At 34.1% G+C, this 20,320-nt stretch overlaps 4 protein-coding genes across 5 annotated transcripts; 2 read left to right on the top strand and 2 right to left on the bottom strand.

Moving 5' to 3' along the window:
* Nucleotides 1-552: 552 nt before the first annotated feature.
* On the bottom strand, nt 553-4,697 carry Gtpbp1 (GTP-binding protein 1). Its single transcript, XM_076425066.1, has 11 exons — nt 4,523-4,697; nt 3,775-4,127; nt 3,299-3,410; nt 3,053-3,233; nt 2,681-2,859; nt 2,455-2,607; nt 2,122-2,371; nt 1,902-2,046; nt 1,485-1,803; nt 1,135-1,409; nt 553-1,048 (listed from the first exon to the last, which is right to left on the bottom strand). The coding sequence occupies exons 2-11, from the start codon at nt 3,874-3,876 to the stop codon at nt 863-865; spliced, it is 1,902 nt and encodes a 633-aa protein (XP_076281181.1). The 5' UTR covers nt 3,877-4,127; nt 4,523-4,697; the 3' UTR covers nt 553-862.
* Nucleotides 4,698-5,298: 601 nt separating this feature from the next.
* On the top strand, nt 5,299-7,114 carry Unc-119 (unc-119 lipid binding chaperone). The gene is made up of 4 exons (XM_076425102.1): nt 5,299-5,743; nt 5,817-5,930; nt 6,017-6,316; nt 6,397-7,114. The coding sequence occupies exons 1-4, from the start codon at nt 5,599-5,601 to the stop codon at nt 6,522-6,524; spliced, it is 687 nt and encodes a 228-aa protein (XP_076281217.1). The 5' UTR covers nt 5,299-5,598; the 3' UTR covers nt 6,525-7,114.
* On the bottom strand, nt 6,769-8,964 carry LOC143209455 (sn-1-specific diacylglycerol lipase ABHD11). 2 transcript variants are annotated; one of them, XR_013009087.1, is made up of 6 exons: nt 8,197-8,394; nt 7,966-8,119; nt 7,548-7,913; nt 7,153-7,466; nt 6,995-7,067; nt 6,769-6,914 (listed from the first exon to the last, which is right to left on the bottom strand). XR_013009087.1 is itself a non-coding variant. In XM_076425093.1 (5 exons), exons 1-4 carry the CDS (start codon nt 8,313-8,315, stop codon nt 7,155-7,157), a joined length of 951 nt encoding a protein of 316 aa, XP_076281208.1. In that variant the 5' UTR covers nt 8,316-8,964; the 3' UTR covers nt 6,931-7,067; nt 7,153-7,154. The 2 variants fall into 2 exon arrangements, 1 of the variants encoding a protein (XP_076281208.1); XM_076425093.1 differs by lacking the exon at nt 6,769-6,914 and having other exon boundaries at nt 6,931-7,067; nt 8,197-8,964.
* Nucleotides 8,965-9,854: 890 nt separating this feature from the next.
* On the top strand, nt 9,855-11,235 carry LOC143209467 (transmembrane emp24 domain-containing protein). Its single transcript, XM_076425123.1, has 3 exons — nt 9,855-10,084; nt 10,572-10,915; nt 10,995-11,235. Exons 1-3 carry the CDS (start codon nt 9,958-9,960, stop codon nt 11,142-11,144), a joined length of 621 nt encoding a protein of 206 aa, XP_076281238.1. The 5' UTR covers nt 9,855-9,957; the 3' UTR covers nt 11,145-11,235.
* Nucleotides 11,236-20,320: the final 9,085 nt, after the last annotated feature.

Below are 20,320 nucleotides of genomic sequence, written 5' to 3'. Positions count from 1 at the left end.
GTAATTAAATTTACAAACATCTTTTTAAGAAACTTTTTATTATTTTATACTTTGAATACAGTATTGGTATAGTATATACATAATACATTATATTATAACACACAAACTTATACTGTTTACTTTAGAAGCAAGTTATAAAAGTTTTTATGCTATCTAACAAAATTAATCTGATGATCTTCTTGTGAATTGCACATAAAATAAATGTATAATGTCATAAAGAAAGAACGTCTGAATATATTTTCCATATTTCGGAAAAACTCTAATACAGATACTTGATATTTGTTTTAAAGGAAACGATTGTTCATATTTTTTGTACAGATTATATTTGTTTGATAGTTTTTTTTAAGATACATTGATGCTTATAAAAATAAAACACTTTATAAATAACAATGTATGTATATTTTCCTTATAAGTTTTAAAAGCACTATACGGTTTAATTTTAATAATTTAGTCAAAATGTGAAAGACAATTTGTACTCTAATAGGGTTGAAAGCACGATGTGCGTTACAAGTATTAATTCAGGGGTTCTTTCTATGTTGTAGCAGAAAGATGTTATTTTTCACACATATATAAGTGACCCCTAAGTATAGTTTTATATATAATATAAAGAACTATGAAAATAATCCACGTATTTATATAAACAAGATACTTCGACATTCTCGGCGTTAATTAAAAATATATATTACTTGAAAACGCGTTCATAAGTTTTCATCTGAATTTCAATAAATTAAACCATAAACTAAACTATGTATATAATTGAATTCTCATTTTTCCGAGAATCTTAGAATAACTTGTAAATGTGGAGAGAGAGTGTATGTATATATATACATGTATGTATATGAATTTTGTACAGAAACTCTGTTTACACTTTTGTAGGAGGATTCTGTTCCGACAAAGGTTGAATAATACTGTTCGCAGTATTATGAGGTCGTCCTCCTCTCCGACCTCTACTTTTTTTATTCTGATTCATACCAGATTTTTGTAACAAATTTTCTTGTTTCGATACTTGTCCCTCGAGCGAAGAATCTGTTGCTGTTGCATCCAGTGACTAATAGAAGGAAATATAATAAATGCATATTTTTACCATAAAAAAATGCGATTTCCGTTTTTTATCGTAAGTAATTAATAACATACTTGCATCACAAAGGAAGAACCTTGGCGATTTTGGGATTTATTTGGTTTATTAGACCTGCTTATTTGCATAGCAGTAGTATTTGAATATGGAATAAGTTTTAAAACATTGCCAACTGCTTTTGTACGTCCCTCTCTAAATACCATTCTTTGTCCTGGTTTTATATATTCAGGATGTTTTATAAATCTAAAGCGTACTAAAGCTTTATCGCCAGTTCTTAAACAATCTTGTGACATAGAAATTATAGACGCTGTTTGCCTTATGCTTCCACAGTGCACTAAAAATGATTTTACATAGTTACAAACATCAAAGTACAACAAAAGTGAAAGCTCGAAAGAGAAATGAAAGGTACCCATTGCTTGATAACAAGAACTAATCGTTGTCGGATGATGTAATACAAGAATTTCTCCTTCAAATTCCCAGCAAGCTTGCGGATTCAATGCTGGTGCTACCATCACCATACCTTTTCGAATTTGTGACCTCTTAATCTTTTTTAATGCAAAACTTGCAGTTTGACCCCCTCTCACTTCACGGACAGGCATTCTTTTCCTATGAATACTTTTTACAGCAATCGGAATGAAACGACCTAGAGGATCAGGACCCAGCAATAATGTGTCGTTCAACTTTATCACGCCTTTCAAAGTTGTCCCAGAAACCACGGTACCAACACCCTAAAACCAATATTGAAATGAAAATATGAATGTTTTGATAAGCATTATATAACGACCAGCTTTTAATAGCAAAGTCAAATATACAATATAATACCTACTGGTACTGAATATGTATCATCTATTTGAAACTCTGCTGGTTCATCGTCGTGACTAGTTATTCTCGCAGTTAGTAAATTCAGAAACATTTTAAGAAGACTCAAGTTTTCACCTGTTACATTTGACACTTGAAAAATAGGGCACAACCTATACGAATGCATTAACAATTAAAGTAATTTTAACGTTATGAAGAGAGAAAAGAAAGGAAACGTAGAGGCTCACCGTTCAGATACAAAATTAGTGGCGCTAACAACTACATCATCGGATGTCTTTACTGTAACCGGCACCTTCCTGCAGCCTGGTGATTTTAAGATTCTTATAAGCAATCTTAAATTTTCTTGCAATATATTTGGCGGACACATATCAATTTTAGTAACCACAACAAATACTGGTACCGATAATGCTAAAGCTAATCCTAGGTGCTCTTTTGTCATTCCAACAATACCAGCATTTGCTCCAACCATTAACATACCTAAAATATATTTACTATATTTTTCTGTGAAAAATCGGAATATAGAGGAGTTTATATTATACACAATGATTAAACAGTCTTACCAAAATCGGGTGCGTGTCCCGTCATTCCAAAAACAGTAGTTTTCAAGTATCTTTCATGTCCAGCAAGATCAATAAATGTAATAACCTTAGAAGACTTTTCACATATCTTTACCCAATCTAAAGATCCATGTTCTGGCTTATTTACCACATTACCTTTGCAGAAGATATGACGTGTGCGTATAATTTGACAAACAATTTTAAGACGCTGAATATATGAATACCATACCAACGCTATCAAATCCAAGAATGTCATTTCCGACTGAACTTGTACGTCCTGTTTCTGCTTCGTGTTTATGGCGAAATAATTTCTGACGGGCCAAGCCTCTACCATTGTCAAGCTCTCCGTGTGTTAGTACACCTAGAAGTGTTGATTTTCCAGCATCTACGTTACCAACAACAGCCACCCTGAAGTTAAAATCTGTTACATTAATTCTTTTTATGATATTATTGATGTATTTACAATCGATTTCTGTGATTGATCCTTCATATTCAATTTCGATAAAATGTGAAACTTCATTTTTCAGATTTTAATGACTGTTCGTTGCAGGACCAATTACAGAGATTATTTTCTAATTATATTACTCCAAAAAGTAGTAACCTAATTTCTAAGAAATCCTGTATGTCTAAACGTCTTCGCACTAGATATTGTCCTACAAGGCCTTGATCTACTTTACTCTGACGTAGAAGCACACAGTCTGCTTCTAATGTAGCTGCGAGAGATTGCAGGGTGGCAACAGATGCTTCGTACTCACCCTCCTTTAAACCATCCTCTGAACCATCTAAAATGTTATTTAAATAACGATTACGCTGGTAAGCATTTTTAAATATTGTGTAACATACAAACCTTCGCCAATACCGATATCAAAAATTGTTTCAGTGCCACCATCTTGAATTCTTTCTTTTAGACGTCTAAGTAATAATTCATATTGGTCTTCCGATGGACTGACTAAGACGTTCTAATATCCATTACAAATTAAAATCATTATATAATTGATAGGTAGTGAATTAACCGTTTTAATGCAAAAATTCAGTCAATGAGCACCAGTCAACGTGATTGCACTTCTTTTGTTTTGCGTCGAAAAATCTTACGCTACAATGTAATTGCTTTTCTAGTTAATCGATCGGCATTCTAAATAAGCTACGAAGCTTAAGATAGTACATATATAGTACAGTACAACATTTTTAAAGAAGAACGGTACGTGAAATCATTTCAACTCTATACACCGACAGGCTTGCATTTTTTGGCATTGAATAGAAGAAGCGTGATCGCTCTATGTGGCACTAAAACGGTTAAAATTAGGAAAGATTGAAAATATATACCTTTCCTCTTATATTAGAATAATCTACACTAGATACAGGTACATGATCTTTCTCATGTAATTGTTTCATGGTTGGTGTTATAACTGTTCCACTTCCCGCCATAACTTGTATTTATATGTATTTCAGTAGTTCAAAGAATTTCTTCTACCAATTCTATGTAATGGTATGTATAAAAATTGCTTATAGACACATTAGCATCGTAAACATTTTCCAATATTTGAATCCAAATCTTCTTCTGTAGATTTCCGATATTAGCATATGCATAACTGTCACGTAATAATTTTAGTGTTGTTATTTAGTAACTTAACAAAAATTTATCCTAGAGAAATATTTCACAGGTTTTTCTTATAACTCTGAAATGAGATAAAAAAATATATGTTAACTTCATAGATATAGCGATAGATATAGCAATTTCTAAAATTTATTACATGTACGCATACAATATGTGCGTAACAATAAGTTTTAGCAATGAATCTGTTTGATCGCACTAGTATTAAGATTTCAAATAAATTTCATCTCAAATCAAATAAAGTACTCATACTTGTTTTCTGGACAAATACCTTCTTCTAACACTATAAAATGTTTATGAAACATGAAACTAGAAATTTTCTGTTTATCTTGACAGAAATATGTTGCTAACTAACTACAAAGCCAAGTTGTCGTACATAAATATCGAATGTACAAGTGCATAAACTGACAATATGAAAGTTAATAGTTTGCCTAGAAAAGAATGAGTAAATTCATTTACCAAGTATAATGAATAAACGTTGTGAACTATTTGCGTAATCATAGAGCAAAACTTTACGTGACAGAAGAGACAGATACGCTTACGAAAAAGCTGTCAACGATTGCGCGATCTCATTCCATCCGAACTCCGAACTAAAGAGTAAAGAGCTATAGTATGTAATTGTTGTATGTAAGGATATTGATGTATATTACATACAGAATACAGAGTGATACAGAGAGATTGTAAACTCTGACATAAACTTCAAATCCGTAAAGATGTCTGATGTAATGGGACTTTCAGTATACAGTTCTAAATTACCGACACCGCAAAAATACCCAATTCTTCCAGTCACAAACAGTCACAAAGCACAAAGTCACAAAGCAAAAACCACACAAAAACACTGTTTGCGGTTGTTTGCGGTCCATTGCGGTCAGAGTACCAGAGAGAGAGAGAGAGAGTATATTCTCTGGGCTACTGGTACCATATGTTCGATTCGTTCGATTTAGACGAGTTTATGCCAAAATATTCGTGCCACAAATAAATAAATAAGTTTATTTCTATCCTGAATCGTTGTTTCGCGTACTGGATCGCTTTATTTGCATGCAAACAAGCGAAATGAAAATGGTAATGGGGTTACGTGACTCCACAAAAGTGGGCCGCAAAAATACATTGGATGAAAGGTCTATGGTCTATCCGTATACCTATACTTAGTCTAGATAATAACTAACCAATCAGACCCGAATTCTGTGGAAAGTAAGTTCACTATTCCGTATGTGTGAACGGGTAGTGTCTCTACATTTACGTATAGTTTGAGGACATTTATGACTGACATTTTTAACGTGGCGCATGAATAATTGTCAAAATACGATGGAATGTCCGAAAGTTTATACAATGAAGATGTTATCGGATGGATAAACCATTTAAAGACTGGAAATGCTACATAAAATATTTGTAACGAAGAATGTATGTAAAAGACCCCTTGAAAATCTTCAATGAACATCATCTTACATACGTGTGATATAGCGTAAGAGTTATACGAAAAATATACGCTTAAACGTCAAACAAATTGTCTGCTTATGGTCTAATTACTATTAAAAATGAGTGTCGATAGCGAAAATAAATCAAACGAAGCTATTACTTCGTTCACACCGTCGTTAGATCAGGAAAATTCCGATAATGGAAACATTGAAAGAACTCCTATAACCCCAGAAATGGTGTTGCGCTTGCCTACAATTACCGACAGTAAGATATTTTTATTATAATATTTCATATAACTTATTTTTCATAAAATACTCATTGATTAATTCTGTTTTAGAATATTTGTGTTCTCCAGAGGCTAATATTTACGACATTGATTTTACAAGATTTCAAATTAGGGACCTAGAAACAGGAGCAATATTGTTTGAAATAACAAAACCACCAGCTACCGGTAAATGCCGACTAAAATAATTCCTGCATTGCTGTGTTTACACCGTGTATGTTTTCATATATAAATTTCTTATTCGTATATTATAGAATGTGATCCTGTTCAAGATGTAGAACCAGACTGCGAAGAATCTGGTTATGAGGATACAAATACTGGTCGCTTTGTACGTTATCAGTTCACACCTCAATTTCTCAAATTAAAGACTGTTGGGGCAACAGTAGAATTTCTTGTGGGCTCTAAACCAGTAAATAATTTCCGAATGATCGAACGCCACTTCTTTCGAGACAGATTGTTAAAAACCTTTGATTTTCAATTCGGATTTTGTATACCAAACAGCAAAAATACCTGCGAACATATTTATGAGTTTCCTACCTTGCCTGCTGATTTGGGTAAGTTACACAAGTCTGATTGTTTGATAGCTTAAAATATTAATCTTTATAGTACAACTCTATTAAAAATGATCTTACAGTATCTGAAATGATTGCAAATCCATTTGAAACACGCTCAGATTCATTTTATTTTGTGGACAATCAATTGGTTATGCACAATAAAGCAGACTATGCATACAATGGTGGACATTCACACGATGTACTTTAGTATGTGATTTGTTGAATAGAATAAAATATGAAGAGAAAAGTTAGTAAGGAATTTGCACTCTGCAAAACAATGATTGTGATATTGTAACACATATTTAACTAATTTAAAATTATAACTTTATTTCTTTGTACACAAGATTTGCAAGAACTGCAAATCTTTACGTTAACGCTTAGATACAATATTTATACACGATTCTTTAAACATTTTGAATCGAACTTATATATTTTGTTGAATATTTTTGCATTTAAATCACAATGATTAATTAAGCACATTATGTTTTAATAATGTCTAAAAGCCTTATCAAAATTTTACATTTTGAATAGTTGTTCTTCGATAAAACATGGCCTTATGCGAAACTACTTTTCCAGTTCTGATAAAATCGTTTTCAAGCTGTAAAACATTAAATATGCAATTTATGAAAATATAACAAATAAGAAGTTAATAAAGTGTTAAACTTTGCCAGTTCTTACCTGATGCAGAATTCACAATTTGTTTACACTTGTATACAATTGTACTTTATCTTTCTATTTTTCACTTATATATCTGTAATGTTATAAATTTCACATAAATACATATATATGTTTACAAAACGCATTACGTGTTTTTCTTATCTTTGTGTAATACTTACAATTACGATCGATTTATGAAATCAACTGCAATCTTCATAAAATCAGCTGGTTTCTCTGTATGAACCCAATGAGAGGCACCGCTTATGTAGAGGAATTCCGCAGAAGGAAACAATTTTTTAATATCATTGTGATCTTCTAGTTTTATAAAATCGCTTAAAGCACCTCCTATAAATAGTGTTGGCCCCTTAAAATCTCTCGATTCTACACGTGGGAAGACTGCTATCTGTGTTGCAAAATATTGTTCTAGTACAGGTAAATTAATTCGCCATTTATACTTTCCAATATCAGCTTCTACTATATTCATTATTAAGAACTGCAATGAAATTTCATTTTTAACTATAATTGCCGTACACAGATTATTAAATTATCATACATATGGAAAGTAATTTTATACCTGACGGAGTGGCACAGATTTAATATTCTCTGCAAGCTGTTCCTCTGCCATTCTACGTGTCTTCGTTAATGTCGGACTAGCGCTCAGTTTTACATTACTCATAATTTTTAATAACTTCCCGATCTCCCAAAGTTGAGGACTGGCCCTCACTGGTGACATATCTACTACTACTAATTTTTCTACTAGCTCTGGATAATGTAAAGCTACGTACATCATTGTAGATCCTCCCATGCTGTGCCCCAATAATATTGCTTTTTCAAATCCCAAATCTTTCATTAGGTGAACGATATCTTCTGCCATGTCATGATATGTCATATCCGAAGAATGCGGGGAATCTCCATGGTTCCTTGCATCTATAGTTATTACCTATAAATACGCTCCAAGTATTTCTTATATCACATAAATTCCATGTATCTACCTTACGATCTGTTTGCTGGTGTATCGACTTTGATAACATGTTCCAGTTATTCTTTGAGCCAAAGAGGCCATGCATTATGATAATAGGATGCTTTGAAGCACTTGTTCCCTTCACCGACTCATATGATGCATATGCAACTTTTACTGGTGTTGAACTTGAATGAAAATATAGAAATATTCAAGTAAATAATAGATAATAGGAAACTGTATATACTTACGAAATCAAACTTACAAAGTTGCACTAGTATGTATACGTTTGGATGATAATAGAGATGAATGAATAAAGTCTTGTCCACAATGTTGCACAAAAATATTTCTACTTATCAAATAACGAAAGTTTACAGTCCTCATATTTATTTCTTGTTAGTTATCGATGGCAGTGCTATAACTATTCTTCATATATATGTCAAAAATTTTCATAACATTTCCACTGTTTAGGAAAGATAAGTATACACTTTATGTTATCTACTGATAATATTTAATCATGACATGAAATAAATTATAGTTGATAATAGCAATTGTAAAATATTTTGATAGACCTAAACAAATACAATATTTGCCTTATTGTATAAGAAAGTGACTTCGACCTAATTCAAATATATATGTATATATATACCATATACATGGATATATATGTATACAGTGGTCCAATAACATATTACATATAAATAGTGGTAACATTTAGACATCGACTGACGTTGGTTGACATTGGATCAAAATAGTTACACTTCACTTCTATCACTGTCCTATCAGCTGAAAATCATTTGTTGAAAGAAGAGAACTGGAAGAGAACCTTCTCTACCGGGATAATTTATGATCGACTTGCATTTTATATAACAATTATCGAGTTGTAGTCATAAATAAACATTTAGTATTCCAATTGGAAATTTAGTATCGAGTATTTACATGCATTTTTATTATTGGTCGAAGAGATAAATTAATGAATTGGGTCAGGTCGCAAAGTCTATCCTCAGACCACGTGTATATAACTTATAGATCCGGCTTCAGATAACATGCCTTTTTCCAAGATTACATCGTCTATATATATACCAGATGATGGATGTGGGCAAAGTGCTAAGCTTGACTCCACAAATAAGAACGGAACTCGTTCATTGGCTAATCCCTCTACTCGTACTCCGCCGACCACGCGATCATTGGCTGACGCCATCAATTTTATTACATTCTTATTTGGAGTCAAGTATATACAGGGTGTCCCAAAATTCGTGAAAATCCCGAAAGGGGGTGGTTCCTGAGACCATTCTAAGAGACATTTTCCTTTGCACCAAAGTCAACTGCGGCTTTGTTTAGGAGTTATTAACGAAAAACACGGACCAATCAGAGCGCGCCCTGGCCCGGCGCGCCAAGCCGCGCCGGCAAGCGAGTGTCGCGGTACGCCGTGACATCGCATCGTGACGGCGCTGCGGCCCAGGGCGCGCTCTGATTGGTCCGTGTTTTTCGTTAATAACTCCTAAACAAAGCCGCAGTTGACTTTGGTGCAAAGGAAAATGTCTCTTAGAATGGTCTCAGGAACCACCCTCTTTCGGGATTTTCACGAATTTTGGGACACCCTGTATACTTGGCCCAAAAGAAAGCATAGGAATTTTCTTTTACATTGCAATCTTTATATTAGAATTAGATGACGTTATTGAGGATGACTTGTTAGTTTACAATGAAAATTGCTGTTGCTATTGAAGGTTCCATTAAACAGTGTTTAGCCATGTACCATAGATTTTTCAAAATTATGCAATAATCACCGGGCGATTAGTATACTTACACTAGCAATTGAAAGCCAATGCCAATTATAACTCTCTGGTATAAAAGCCAGTAAAAAGGTTTACATAAATTTCTCAAGTGAACATACTATCTATGTGTGCTATTAATTCTATGGTAGTCTGCATACGTGGCGCTGTGGTAGCAACATGTCGCTGTGAAGTGGCAGAGCTAAGAATCGGCATATGTCATTTTTAATAGGTTCACAGTGTAATTTGATAAAATGAGGTGGCTTATTTCTTGTTTATCTTTAATTGTTTTAAGCAAAAGTGCAACCTGTTATTTCATAACTGTGGACGCACATGCCGAAGAATGTTTCTTTGACAGAGTCGAAGCGGGAACGAAGATGGGTTAGTTTTTGCTTAGTAAACTGTCTTTAAACAATGTTTCGATATTATAATTACATTTCTGATAAATTGATTATATAACTACTTCGATATTTTGCTATTAATTGGGATTTGCCCCATTTATTACTTTATCGTCACTGTTATAATTTGTACTTTGAAGATCGACGTACACGGTGTGCATTTTCCACTCAGATGTACATATGTTGAAAGTATATTCGACAAATATTTGTCCAATTAAATTTAGTCCCTGTTTATTTCAATCATTGTTATCCAATTAATTTCGAACTAGTATTAAGAAAATGGAAGGCATTCTTTTATATTCAGAAGTTTCATTAGATAAATTGTATGCATTACAAAAATAATCTAAACAAAAAGAAACTATTTTCTAAATTTATTTATATGATTCATCGGCATCAATAAAAAAATACACTAGCATAATTTTGGTTAATTGAGAAATGTATTTTTTTATATTATTTGTAATATCTTTTAGGTCTCACATTTGAGATAGCCGAAGGTGGATTTCTAGATATAGATGTCAAAATAATTGGTCCTGATCAGAAAGTAATTTATCAGGGTGATCAAGAAAGCAGTGGAAAGTATACATTTGCTGCGCACCTCTCTGGTGTTTACACGTATTGCTTTGGCAATCAGAAAAGCAGTATGACACCAAAAGTTGTAATGTTTAATATGGATATTGGTGAGAACCTAAAACCTGTAGAGCACACATCAGACGGGAAGAACGGCGATGACACGAATCGCAGTAAAATAGATGATATGATTAAAGAATTGGGCACAAGTTTATGGGGGGTAAAGAATGAACAAGAATATATGCAGGTGACTGAAATATTTCTCGTTTTATGACTCTAATATCCATGAATTTGAAACTTCAACAAATCTAATTTTCTATTCTCAGGTACGAGATCGAAACCATAGAGCTATCAACGAAAGTACTAATTTCCTTGTAGGCATATGGGCTTTCTTTGAAGCTATGGTTTTGGTATGTATGACAGTGGGACAAATTTTCTACTTAAAGCGGTTCTTTGAAGTCAGAAGAATTATCTAATTTAAGACACATAATAAGAAATTCATAATCTCATTGTACATTTTTTATGTGACTAAGTTATAATAAAATTACAAAGTTCCAACATTTCGAATTCCTTTTGTTTTTATAATTGGTAACACGAGAAACCTCGGATACAATGTTTCATAACAAAAAAATTAATAACGCCATTAGTAGTAGGAGTTGTGTTTCTTCGATAGAATTATTCAAATAAAAATTAATTAAGTACAGTTTCTAAAAAGTTGATACTTAATTAATATGATTTATAAAATTAAATTCAGATACAGCAATTTTTCTAGTACTTAGGTATAAACCAATATAAAATTAATTTAACAAAATTATAACATTTATAACGTTTGTAAGATCGTTATATGGTTGTATAGGGTAGTAGAATGTAAAAGAATTTAATATACATCGACTATTTTGTAATGACAAAATGATTTGGAAAAGTAAACGATATTTGTAAAAAGAACAGGAACGTATATACCAGTAATACAAATAATTCAGTTCAATTTTATCATCAAAGTAAGTGAAAAAAATTCTAGTTTTAAATGTATAAACGTTTAAAGTAATGTGTGCATTTATGACGATCTGTTTTCATGCACATAAAAAGATGTTCATAAGAATGAAGATTTCGAAAAATTGATCATACAGATTGTTTGAACGCGATGTATCTTCTTCTAAATGGGAGATATGGTTTTAAATATGTACAAAAATCCATATTCTCATTATACAGGCAACGTAATGTAATACGGGTAATCCGTGCACCGTTATTTTGGGTTTTCGAGATCCATATTTTTTAGTTACAATGTCTAATGAATAATTTAGATATAGATCAGAGTACTCCATATCTAGGTATACAAAAGCTACAAAATCAACTTAGTTATTTCTACGATATAATTTTGTATAAAAGAAGTGTATTTTAAAAGCCCTTTGTAACGCATTGCAAAAGAATTATACAATAAATAAAAAGATTCGAGGGTAAAAAAAATGGCTTGTATTTATTCTGCATCTATTTACAATTATGATAAATTTATAATTCGAACAATAATTTAACATTTATTTTATTTTATTAATTTTTTAAATTAATCTTTTATCTTATTATTTGGTTTCGTTTTACTCATGTTATTTAGATGTGATAAATTCAATGAGAAAATTCAACGGACAAGTAAATCGAACGTTGTTCAGCGTTTTAAACAGTTTCTTTTTTCTATTCTGCCAGCTATGCACGTCCGAATTTCACGAAAATCTCGAAGCCATTCACCACAGAGCTCTTCTCGCCAGGTAACTCGTCTGATTCGTGAAGCAGGCGTGAGAATAAATGAATAACATAAGAAGGGTTGTAGGAGTACTCTTCCGGCATTCACCCTAGGGCTCTTAAGTCAGAAAGGCTCATTGTCCGCTCCTTCTCATTAGATGCCACCTAGCAGTTCCATCGACCCCACCAAGTAACAATACTGTGGATGCTTTTTTCTTCCTCCTTGATCTGTAGCTGCAGGAAACACGAGCGGATTTCATGTCTCGGTGTCTGCTCTAATCCCGGCCATGACTATACCGAAAGACAATACTTTCGGTGCTACGGTTGTCCGCATAGAACATTCGAAGGGGATGCTATTACTGGCCAACGCCGCAAGCCCGATCACTGAGAACTTCTCCACAGACTCCTTTCAACGAAATCTCGAAAATCCCGCTAAAAAGTTCCGCAGAACTTCCATTCTCCAGTTGGATAAACAATATAATCATCGTTACGTAGACAACGATCTGAATCTAGGGAAAAGTTCATTGTTCATTTTTACCAGTTCGCTGAAAAAAGGTTGAAAAATTCGCTAATTTTGATAAGTCAAGAATAGTGTGAAAATATTCGGAAATTCTTCTAATGCCACCACACTTCTGTATTTTACCAATTCAGTTATGTTATAAGATCCGCAGTCTTTTTTATGAATGGACCAAACGACATTAATTTCCCTGTAAGGCTAGAAGAATTAGTTTAGTAAATGACGTCTAAAAAAATATGTTGGAAAAATGCATTTGGTCGGAATTGTAAAAAATAATAGTAAAAGTTGATTCTCACGACTTTTTTAGCTGGGCCAATAACGAAAATTTAAAAGATATTTTTGGTCAACTTGTATAAACTAATGCGCTCCGAAAATTTCATCGAAATTGGTTAATTGGTTTACGAGTTATAAACGATCAAAAGTGGTAAAAATGGCAATTTTTCAAGATTTTCGGCCTTCGTACCACTTTTGGTCGTTTATAACTCGTAAACCAATTAACCAATTCCAATGAAATTTTCGGAGCGTATATAGTTTATGCAAGTTGACCAAACACATTTTTTAAATTTTCGTTATTGGCCCAGCTAAAAAAGTCGTAAAAATTGATTTTTACTATTGTTTTTCACAATTCCGACGAAATGCATTTTTTCAACATAATTTTTAGAGTGTGTGTGACCAGTTTTTCTTCTAACTGTATACATATACATATTAATGATCTTAAAGTTTTAATCGTAACTTCGAATATTATGTACAAGTTTAATTAGTATTTTATATCTTTCTGATTATTTGAAAAGTTTCAATTGTCTCGAATTTCTTCTGTCTACATTTTTTAGTTTTCATTAATTTATTTATGTCATCGGTTACTGCTATTCTTACGTGATTTTACATGAAGCATGGAACCATGTATTTTTCCAAAGCTTCTACGTATATGTATGTTTCAAGAATATTTTCTAAGATCGATGAATGTCCTCTTGTGAAAATGATCCAGAGATCGTCCGGCATCAGAGTCGCGCAATAAAACAGTCCATCAACGATGACCGCATCATTTACGGTTCGATCATGTTATTGAGCCGTTATGTCAGAGACATAGTCCGACGTAGAACACTCATCATCATTCATTATCGTTTGTATATGAAATCGATTGAAACGTGCGGGGCGAAGTGGAGCAGTTAATAAGAGTATTTAGCACTTGAAGAGTACTTGAAGCACACGAAATATAGTGATGAATGAATAAAATGACTCAGTAATAAAGAATTAAAAATTACATTATTTACAATGTCGACAATTCCTGTAGTTTTGTGCACAGTTCTTGCAACTTTCATTACTGATTTTTATATTAGTAATTATTCTGAAACGCGATGGAGACATTTTTATAATAGCACGAATAAGTGAAAGTTGCACATAAATGTTTACCATGACATATGTCTCTTCTTTAAAAGCTTTCACTAGTGCTTGTCTTGCATCTTTTTAACATAAAACTTGTTTACGCTGGTGAAAATCGTTTACAGTGTCTGCACAATGTTATTGAAAAAGTTGACTGAGCTCGCAGCCGACTGTGATTTAAAGAAAAAGCATAATCAAGATGATTCAATGTCAATCGTTTTGAAAATGTGTTGAATAAACTGGAGAAAAAATACAATGTTATCGTTGATAGAATAAGATACTAATGTATATACATACTTATTGTTAGTTATTTTATCATTTAGACACTATATTTTCCATTTGTATTTAGGCTAATCTAAAAATGGCGCTGTGTCACGCGAAAATCGGAAATTCCAATGCACTCTCTAAAATGCTCTGAGGATGTTTTCAAGCAAGGTTTATCCTCCATGTACAGTGACTTAATATTGCACCATACAATTTGAACTTGCCTGCAATTGGTTTGCTCCACAGCGTGAAAAAAATTTTTGAAAAAAATTGCAAGTTGTCGGAATTGCAGAGAAAATGATGTGGGCTTATATGGAAAAATTTGGGACAACAATTTTGTCGGTCAAAATCGTTTTCGGTTGAAGGCATTGTCGGCCAAAGTTATTGTCGGTAAAATCTGGTGTCGGGGAAATGTTGTCGGTGAAAACCGTGTCGGGGAAACCGAACGTAGAAATGTAAATATTAAAATTGCTACCTTGATTTTTCTCGAAAATGGACTAGGCCACTTTCAAAATAAACGGCTCAAGTATATTTGTTTATACACAGTATGGTTCCTTTCAAACCTTTCTCTTCTCGATGTGTAGAAGGTGTTGATGTAAATACAAACTTTAACAATTTTTCGGCAAGTTTCTTTTACAAATGTCCACCGATCCAGAGGTGTAGATTCACCCCTAGGACGGATGATCATTACTTTTTATACACCCTGTACCTCTTTATCAAAATCGTTGTCTTTCCCTGGAAATTCGACCATGGAAAGTGTCCTCGCCTTAATTGTCCGACTCTCGTCACAACTCGAATATCTACAAGCCATCCGCGAGTGTTGGCGATGCTGACGAAGGACACTGTGTCTGGAGAGTGTCACTGTCTTCCATTGAAATGCTGTTGTTGCAAGTGAACAACTCTCGCCATTTTGTCGCCGTCTCTTCCCGTTTCTTGCGCTGATACATCGACTGATATGAACAGAATTTAAAGGGGTAGACTCTCGTTTCCAGGATTGCAAGATTGCGGGATGCGCCTTCTCATTTCTCGATAATGCAAAGATGGGGTTTTTCAATAGTCAAAAGTGTTAGATACAAGATCAATCTAGGCCGCGATCGTCATCAAAACTCCTATTTTTACGCTTACAAGGCGTAATTTGCATTATTTGGCAGCATGAAGCTGTCGCAGCTTTATGAAAATAGCTATAAGCGCTGCTGTATGCTTCCAAATAATGAAAATTACAGCTCGTAAACGTAAAAATAGGACTTTTGAGGGCGATCGCTTTTATCTAGCGCTTTTGACGACGGAAAAATACCGTTTTTCCAATATTGAGAAATGAGAATTATAAACCTGGAAAAACGAGTTTACCACCTTCAGATAAAGAAAACGATTATAAACGGTTCACATTATTTACAGGAAATTCATTTCATAAGGATGAACTTGATTCTTGATTGAATGTACATAGAATTGCATATAAATTGAGCAGTTTCAACGGTTTCGCACGTTTACCCCTTGCACGATGCCGAGCCATGAGTCGACGATTTTATTTGGATTCAGTAGTCGTAAATTACATGTAACCGAGCTGGTGTGAATGTCGTTAATGATTTTTTTCACAGCTGTTTACCGACGTGTAACGTGAAGCACAATTGTGTTGGTAATTACCGAGTTTGCTAACTGTTCGATCTGATCGTAGTTTCATATAACAGGCCATTGTGAACGCTGATGGAGCACGAAACATACGGCAGTAAATTCTACGCCTCCATCGTGCGTTATGTGATTGGCGAAAATAATATAAATCGTTAGTGAGATATTAGTAAAATAAATTAAAAAATGTATACTAGCAGTACGTTCATTGTAAATAAATGAAGGTAACTTGATGATTTTAATCATTCTGCACTTTATTGCAAGTAAATCAAGTACAATCGATTCTCGGTGCCTTATGCACATTTTTAAACGAAAAATTAGAGAATAAGAAAATCATTTTTGTATAAGATAAAAATTTACGTACTTGACAATAAGCCAAACGTTTATAGGATCGTTATCGCTTTCTGGAGTAAAATGTTATTATGTAATAGTATTTATATGATTTTTACAGTATATATGATGCACAGTGGTGTATGCCGTGAAAAAACGTTTCAGAAATTTTGCTGGTTTCCAATTACGTTTAGCGAAACTGCTCTATAATTTAACGCTCTGTTTGGCGCGTGTGTTCTTGACAAGAAATATGCAAATTTATTGTGACAATTGGACGCTCCTGTCGAAGGGGTCCGAAGGTATAATTATCGCTGTCCTATCAATGTCTGAACGAATTCGGCCAACCGGAAGAATTTTAAATATCAGTCGCTCTCCATTCAAGTTGTTCACTGGGAAAATTGCCTTCCCCGTTCCGGCCCTTTTGTGCACGACTTCCTTTCTGGCTAATACAGAGATCGTCGTAGTTCAAGAACTTTATCGGGTGGCTGTAGAAACGATTTAGGATTAACGAGAGCTTATGACATCAATTATGAGATCATAGAAACTGAAAATGTACAAGCTAATCAATTTCGTTTCCTGACTAGAATGCGGATTTTATGCATTCGTAGCAAAATGGATGAACGACAAGTGAAACTGTGAAGAGGTAAGGGGAATTTTATAAAATGTCTACGTTGTTTTCGATTTTTGCTAGAATTATTGAAAGAAGAATTATACATTTTCCATCTTTTATCTTTTACGATCGACTTAAACCATTTTTATTTTGCATATAAACCCATTGTTTATTTTTGAGATTCTCACACGGCTAGGATATGGAACGAATAAATAATTAATTGATTGGTAGAAGACTGATTAACCCTTTGCTCTTTGAACTATTTTTCAATTTCAATTATACATAAAAAGTTAAATAAATAAAGGAAGAACCAAATGCATATAAAAACCCGTTTCATTTACATTTTTCTTTCTCTGATTTCGAGTCACACCCGACAAAGGAGTGCAAACGGTTAACTTAGTACTAAGTAAGAGAAAATGGTTATTTCAAAGTGAAATAGCGTTCCATCAAACATAGTGTTCATGTTTAGTAGAATGACAGAAGGATTTCACTAGCCTATGTCCGTAAAATTCCGACATAAATCTGATTGTTACACTCGATAGCCGTCATTAATCCCTGAACTAATCGACGGTAATGTTCATTCCTGAAGGAGGAAGATCTAGGGGATAAGTTGCGAGATTTATCGGGGATATACGAAAAGCTCGATCCAAACCGGGAAGGAAAAACGGTGTTAATTAAAGCGGGCGATCACACGTAACGGTATAATTAAGGGGCAGAAAGAAGAATTACAGTCAGTATTCCGGCAAATAAACGCCTCTTCTTGCAAAGCATTAATCGAACGTGCAGGGAACACGGCTCGTTTAACAAGATATAATGTATTTCCTTCGTGATGCTGCGCGCACGAATCCGAGGGTTATAGAGTCGTTTGAGTAACGTTGGAATTCCAATAAACAACACAACGCAGGGTCCGAAAAGGCGTACATTAGGTGAATATAACACGCGCGGAAAACTGAGATAATTAATGCGACACTCTGCAAGAACAATTCCAAGAAAGATTACTATGAAATGTTCAGTTTTACTTTGTTCTTTGGCCGCACAATACAGCATAACTGTTTCCACACACTTTAAATCATAATAACTTTTTTATGAATGGACCAAACGACTTCAATTTCCCTGTAAGGCTAGAAGAATTAGTTTTAGTAAATGACTTCTAAGAAATATGTTGCAAAAATGCATTTCGTCGGAATTGTGATAAACAATAGTAAAAATTGATTTTTACAACTTTTCTGGCTGGGTCAATGAAGAAAATTTAAAAGGTGTGTTTGGTCAACTCGTATAAATTATATACGCTCTGAAAATTTTGTTGAATTTGGTTAATTGGTTTACGAGTTATAAACGATCAAAAGTGGTAAAAAGGGCCGAGAATCATGAAAAATTATTCAATTTTTACCACTTTTGATCGTTTATAATTCGTAAATCAATTTATACGTATAATTTTCAGAATGTATTATAATTCATACAGGTTTATAATAATACAACAAATACATTTTACATTAGTATGTCAAAGAATTTCTGTCTAGCAGTAAAACAATAAAATTCTTTCGTAAAATTGTAGTTCCGAAAAACACATCGTTTTAATTAATCGGCCTGTCTGCTGTTTCTGCGAACACTTGCAAAGTATAAAACAGGTGCTTCGTTCGATCCGAGTCGTTAACAATGGCGAGAGTAACTTCTCAATGAACCGGTGTAATTATCCGACCAGAACGTATTTACACGCAAAAAAGTGGTTTATCGTGTTCATCGATGTGAGCAGTTCTCTGCTTTTCTCACTAATGACCCAGCTTCATTCTAAAGGGAGGCAACGTTTAAAGGCGATGGTTGTATCCTTTTTCTTCCACGTTCTGTAAAAATTATTAGGTTCCGGTATGTAGGGGTGAAAAAAAAAATAGAAAATCGTCGATGGAACCAAAAAACCACCCCTACGTTTCTCCTGATCCGTTGGTAGAGGGGTGGGGAGTGGGGGAGCAGGCAGAGTCAAATCAAGATCCTCCGGGGTCCTCCGCGAAAGAAGGGGTTGCATTCGGGCAGGAAGAAAGGAGCTGCTAATTGACACGAGCGATTGCACGTAACGGTATAATTAGAGAGAAGAATACGGAGCCCGGACCGGTGCACCGATGAACCAATGAACCAGCCATAGAGCGGCGAGAGGGGAAGGAAAGAAACAGAAAGGCAGAGAGAAGCAGGGGAGAGAAACAGCCGGCGGGTTTCGACGAGGGTAGTGATGGGCATTTAGTTTTCGCCGCATCGCGAGTTTTCAAACAATTTCGAGGATGCTGCTGTGTGCCGTGCGTGCCGGCCCAATTACCCTCGATAGTCGTCACTTTATCCCACAACCTATCGATAGATTTCCTCGATGACTACACTAAAAACAATCTCCACAGCTTTCAATAATATTAATACTTCAACATTCATTTTTTTAAAATACAGTTTCATTTAACGATATACTCACCATTGACTTTCATCACCCTTCCCCAACGTTCTACAAGCTCGTGCATCCCTCCATTGCTAAAATCGCAAGTTCTACTCACAAGAAAAGAGTTAGTAACTTATTCGCGCAGCTGTTATTGGCAATGAATTTTGACGCGGATAAAAAAGATCGTAATCACAAGGTAACAGATCAGGGCTGCAAAGAGAGTGGGATAAAACTTTCTTCGCTGATGTATTTCCAACCCTAAACTCATAAAGCGAGGAAGCACGAGTTTCTAACTTTTTCCTTCCCCTTTTTTAAGGGGTTCATATCAATAACGGAATATCGAAGCAATTTAAAGTTGCATGTACGTATATTACCGACGTAAATGTAACTTTCTGTTGATGCTAACTTTATGCATTACACACACGTGCAAATTATTAGTAAATAATTCATTTCTAGTCAGAGAACCGCGCGAACATATGCTGGTTCCCAATAACTAGGGATCGTTACGCAAAATAAAATTCAAGTCAATTGTATGAAACAGAAGTTAACTCTGCAGTGTGCACGGATGAATAAATAAATTCATCATTTTCATTAATAAATATTGTTCGTTCTGGTTGTGATGAGGTCGTCGCTTCGTCGCAAAACACTACCACAAACAAAGGAAGCGAATATATTGAATATATGGGTTGCCCAAAAGTTGGTTTTCGATTCATGCATATAATGAAAATTCATGGTAGGAAGTACTAAAACGTTAACATAAAGATTATCGCATTGTTTGTATTTA

This window comes from Lasioglossum baleicum, chromosome 6 (genome assembly GCF_051020765.1).
Source record: "Lasioglossum baleicum chromosome 6, iyLasBale1, whole genome shotgun sequence".
Lineage (NCBI taxonomy): Eukaryota > Metazoa > Arthropoda > Insecta > Hymenoptera > Halictidae > Lasioglossum > Lasioglossum baleicum.
This window is presented reverse-complemented; position numbering and strand designations above follow the sequence as displayed.

Bases quoted from the DNA above. Each gene is read 5' to 3' on its own strand.
- LOC143209467 (XM_076425123.1), top strand. From the start codon at position 9,958: ATGAGGTGGCTTATTTCTTGTTTATCTTTAATTGTTTTAAGCAAAAGT. The intron at 10,085-10,571 runs GTTAGTTTTTGC...AATATCTTTTAG, and splicing joins CGAAGCGGGAACGAAGATGG to GTCTCACATTTGAGATAGCC. The intron at 10,916-10,994 runs GTGACTGAAATA...TTCTATTCTCAG, and splicing joins ATGAACAAGAATATATGCAG to GTACGAGATCGAAACCATAG.
- Unc-119 (XM_076425102.1), top strand. From the start codon at position 5,599: ATGAGTGTCGATAGCGAAAATAAATCAAACGAAGCTATTACTTCGTTC. The intron at 5,931-6,016 runs GTAAATGCCGAC...CGTATATTATAG, and splicing joins AACAAAACCACCAGCTACCG to AATGTGATCCTGTTCAAGAT. The intron at 6,317-6,396 runs GTAAGTTACACA...ATGATCTTACAG, and splicing joins TACCTTGCCTGCTGATTTGG to TATCTGAAATGATTGCAAAT.
- Gtpbp1 (XM_076425066.1), bottom strand. From the start codon at position 3,876: ATGGCGGGAAGTGGAACAGTTATAACACCAACCATGAAACAATTACAT. The intron at 2,608-2,680 runs GTATGGTATTCA...TCTTCTGCAAAG, and splicing joins TCTTGGATTTGATAGCGTTG to GTAATGTGGTAAATAAGCCA. The intron at 1,410-1,484 runs GTACCTTTCATT...AATCATTTTTAG, and splicing joins TTCTTGTTATCAAGCAATGG to TGCACTGTGGAAGCATAAGG.
- LOC143209455 (XM_076425093.1), bottom strand. From the start codon at position 8,315: ATGAGGACTGTAAACTTTCGTTATTTGATAAGTAGAAATATTTTTGTG. The intron at 8,120-8,196 runs GTAAGTTTGATT...TTTTCATTCAAG, and splicing joins ATACATACTAGTGCAACTTT to TTCAACACCAGTAAAAGTTG. The intron at 7,914-7,965 runs GTAGATACATGG...GCGTATTTATAG, and splicing joins ACCAGCAAACAGATCGTAAG to GTAATAACTATAGATGCAAG.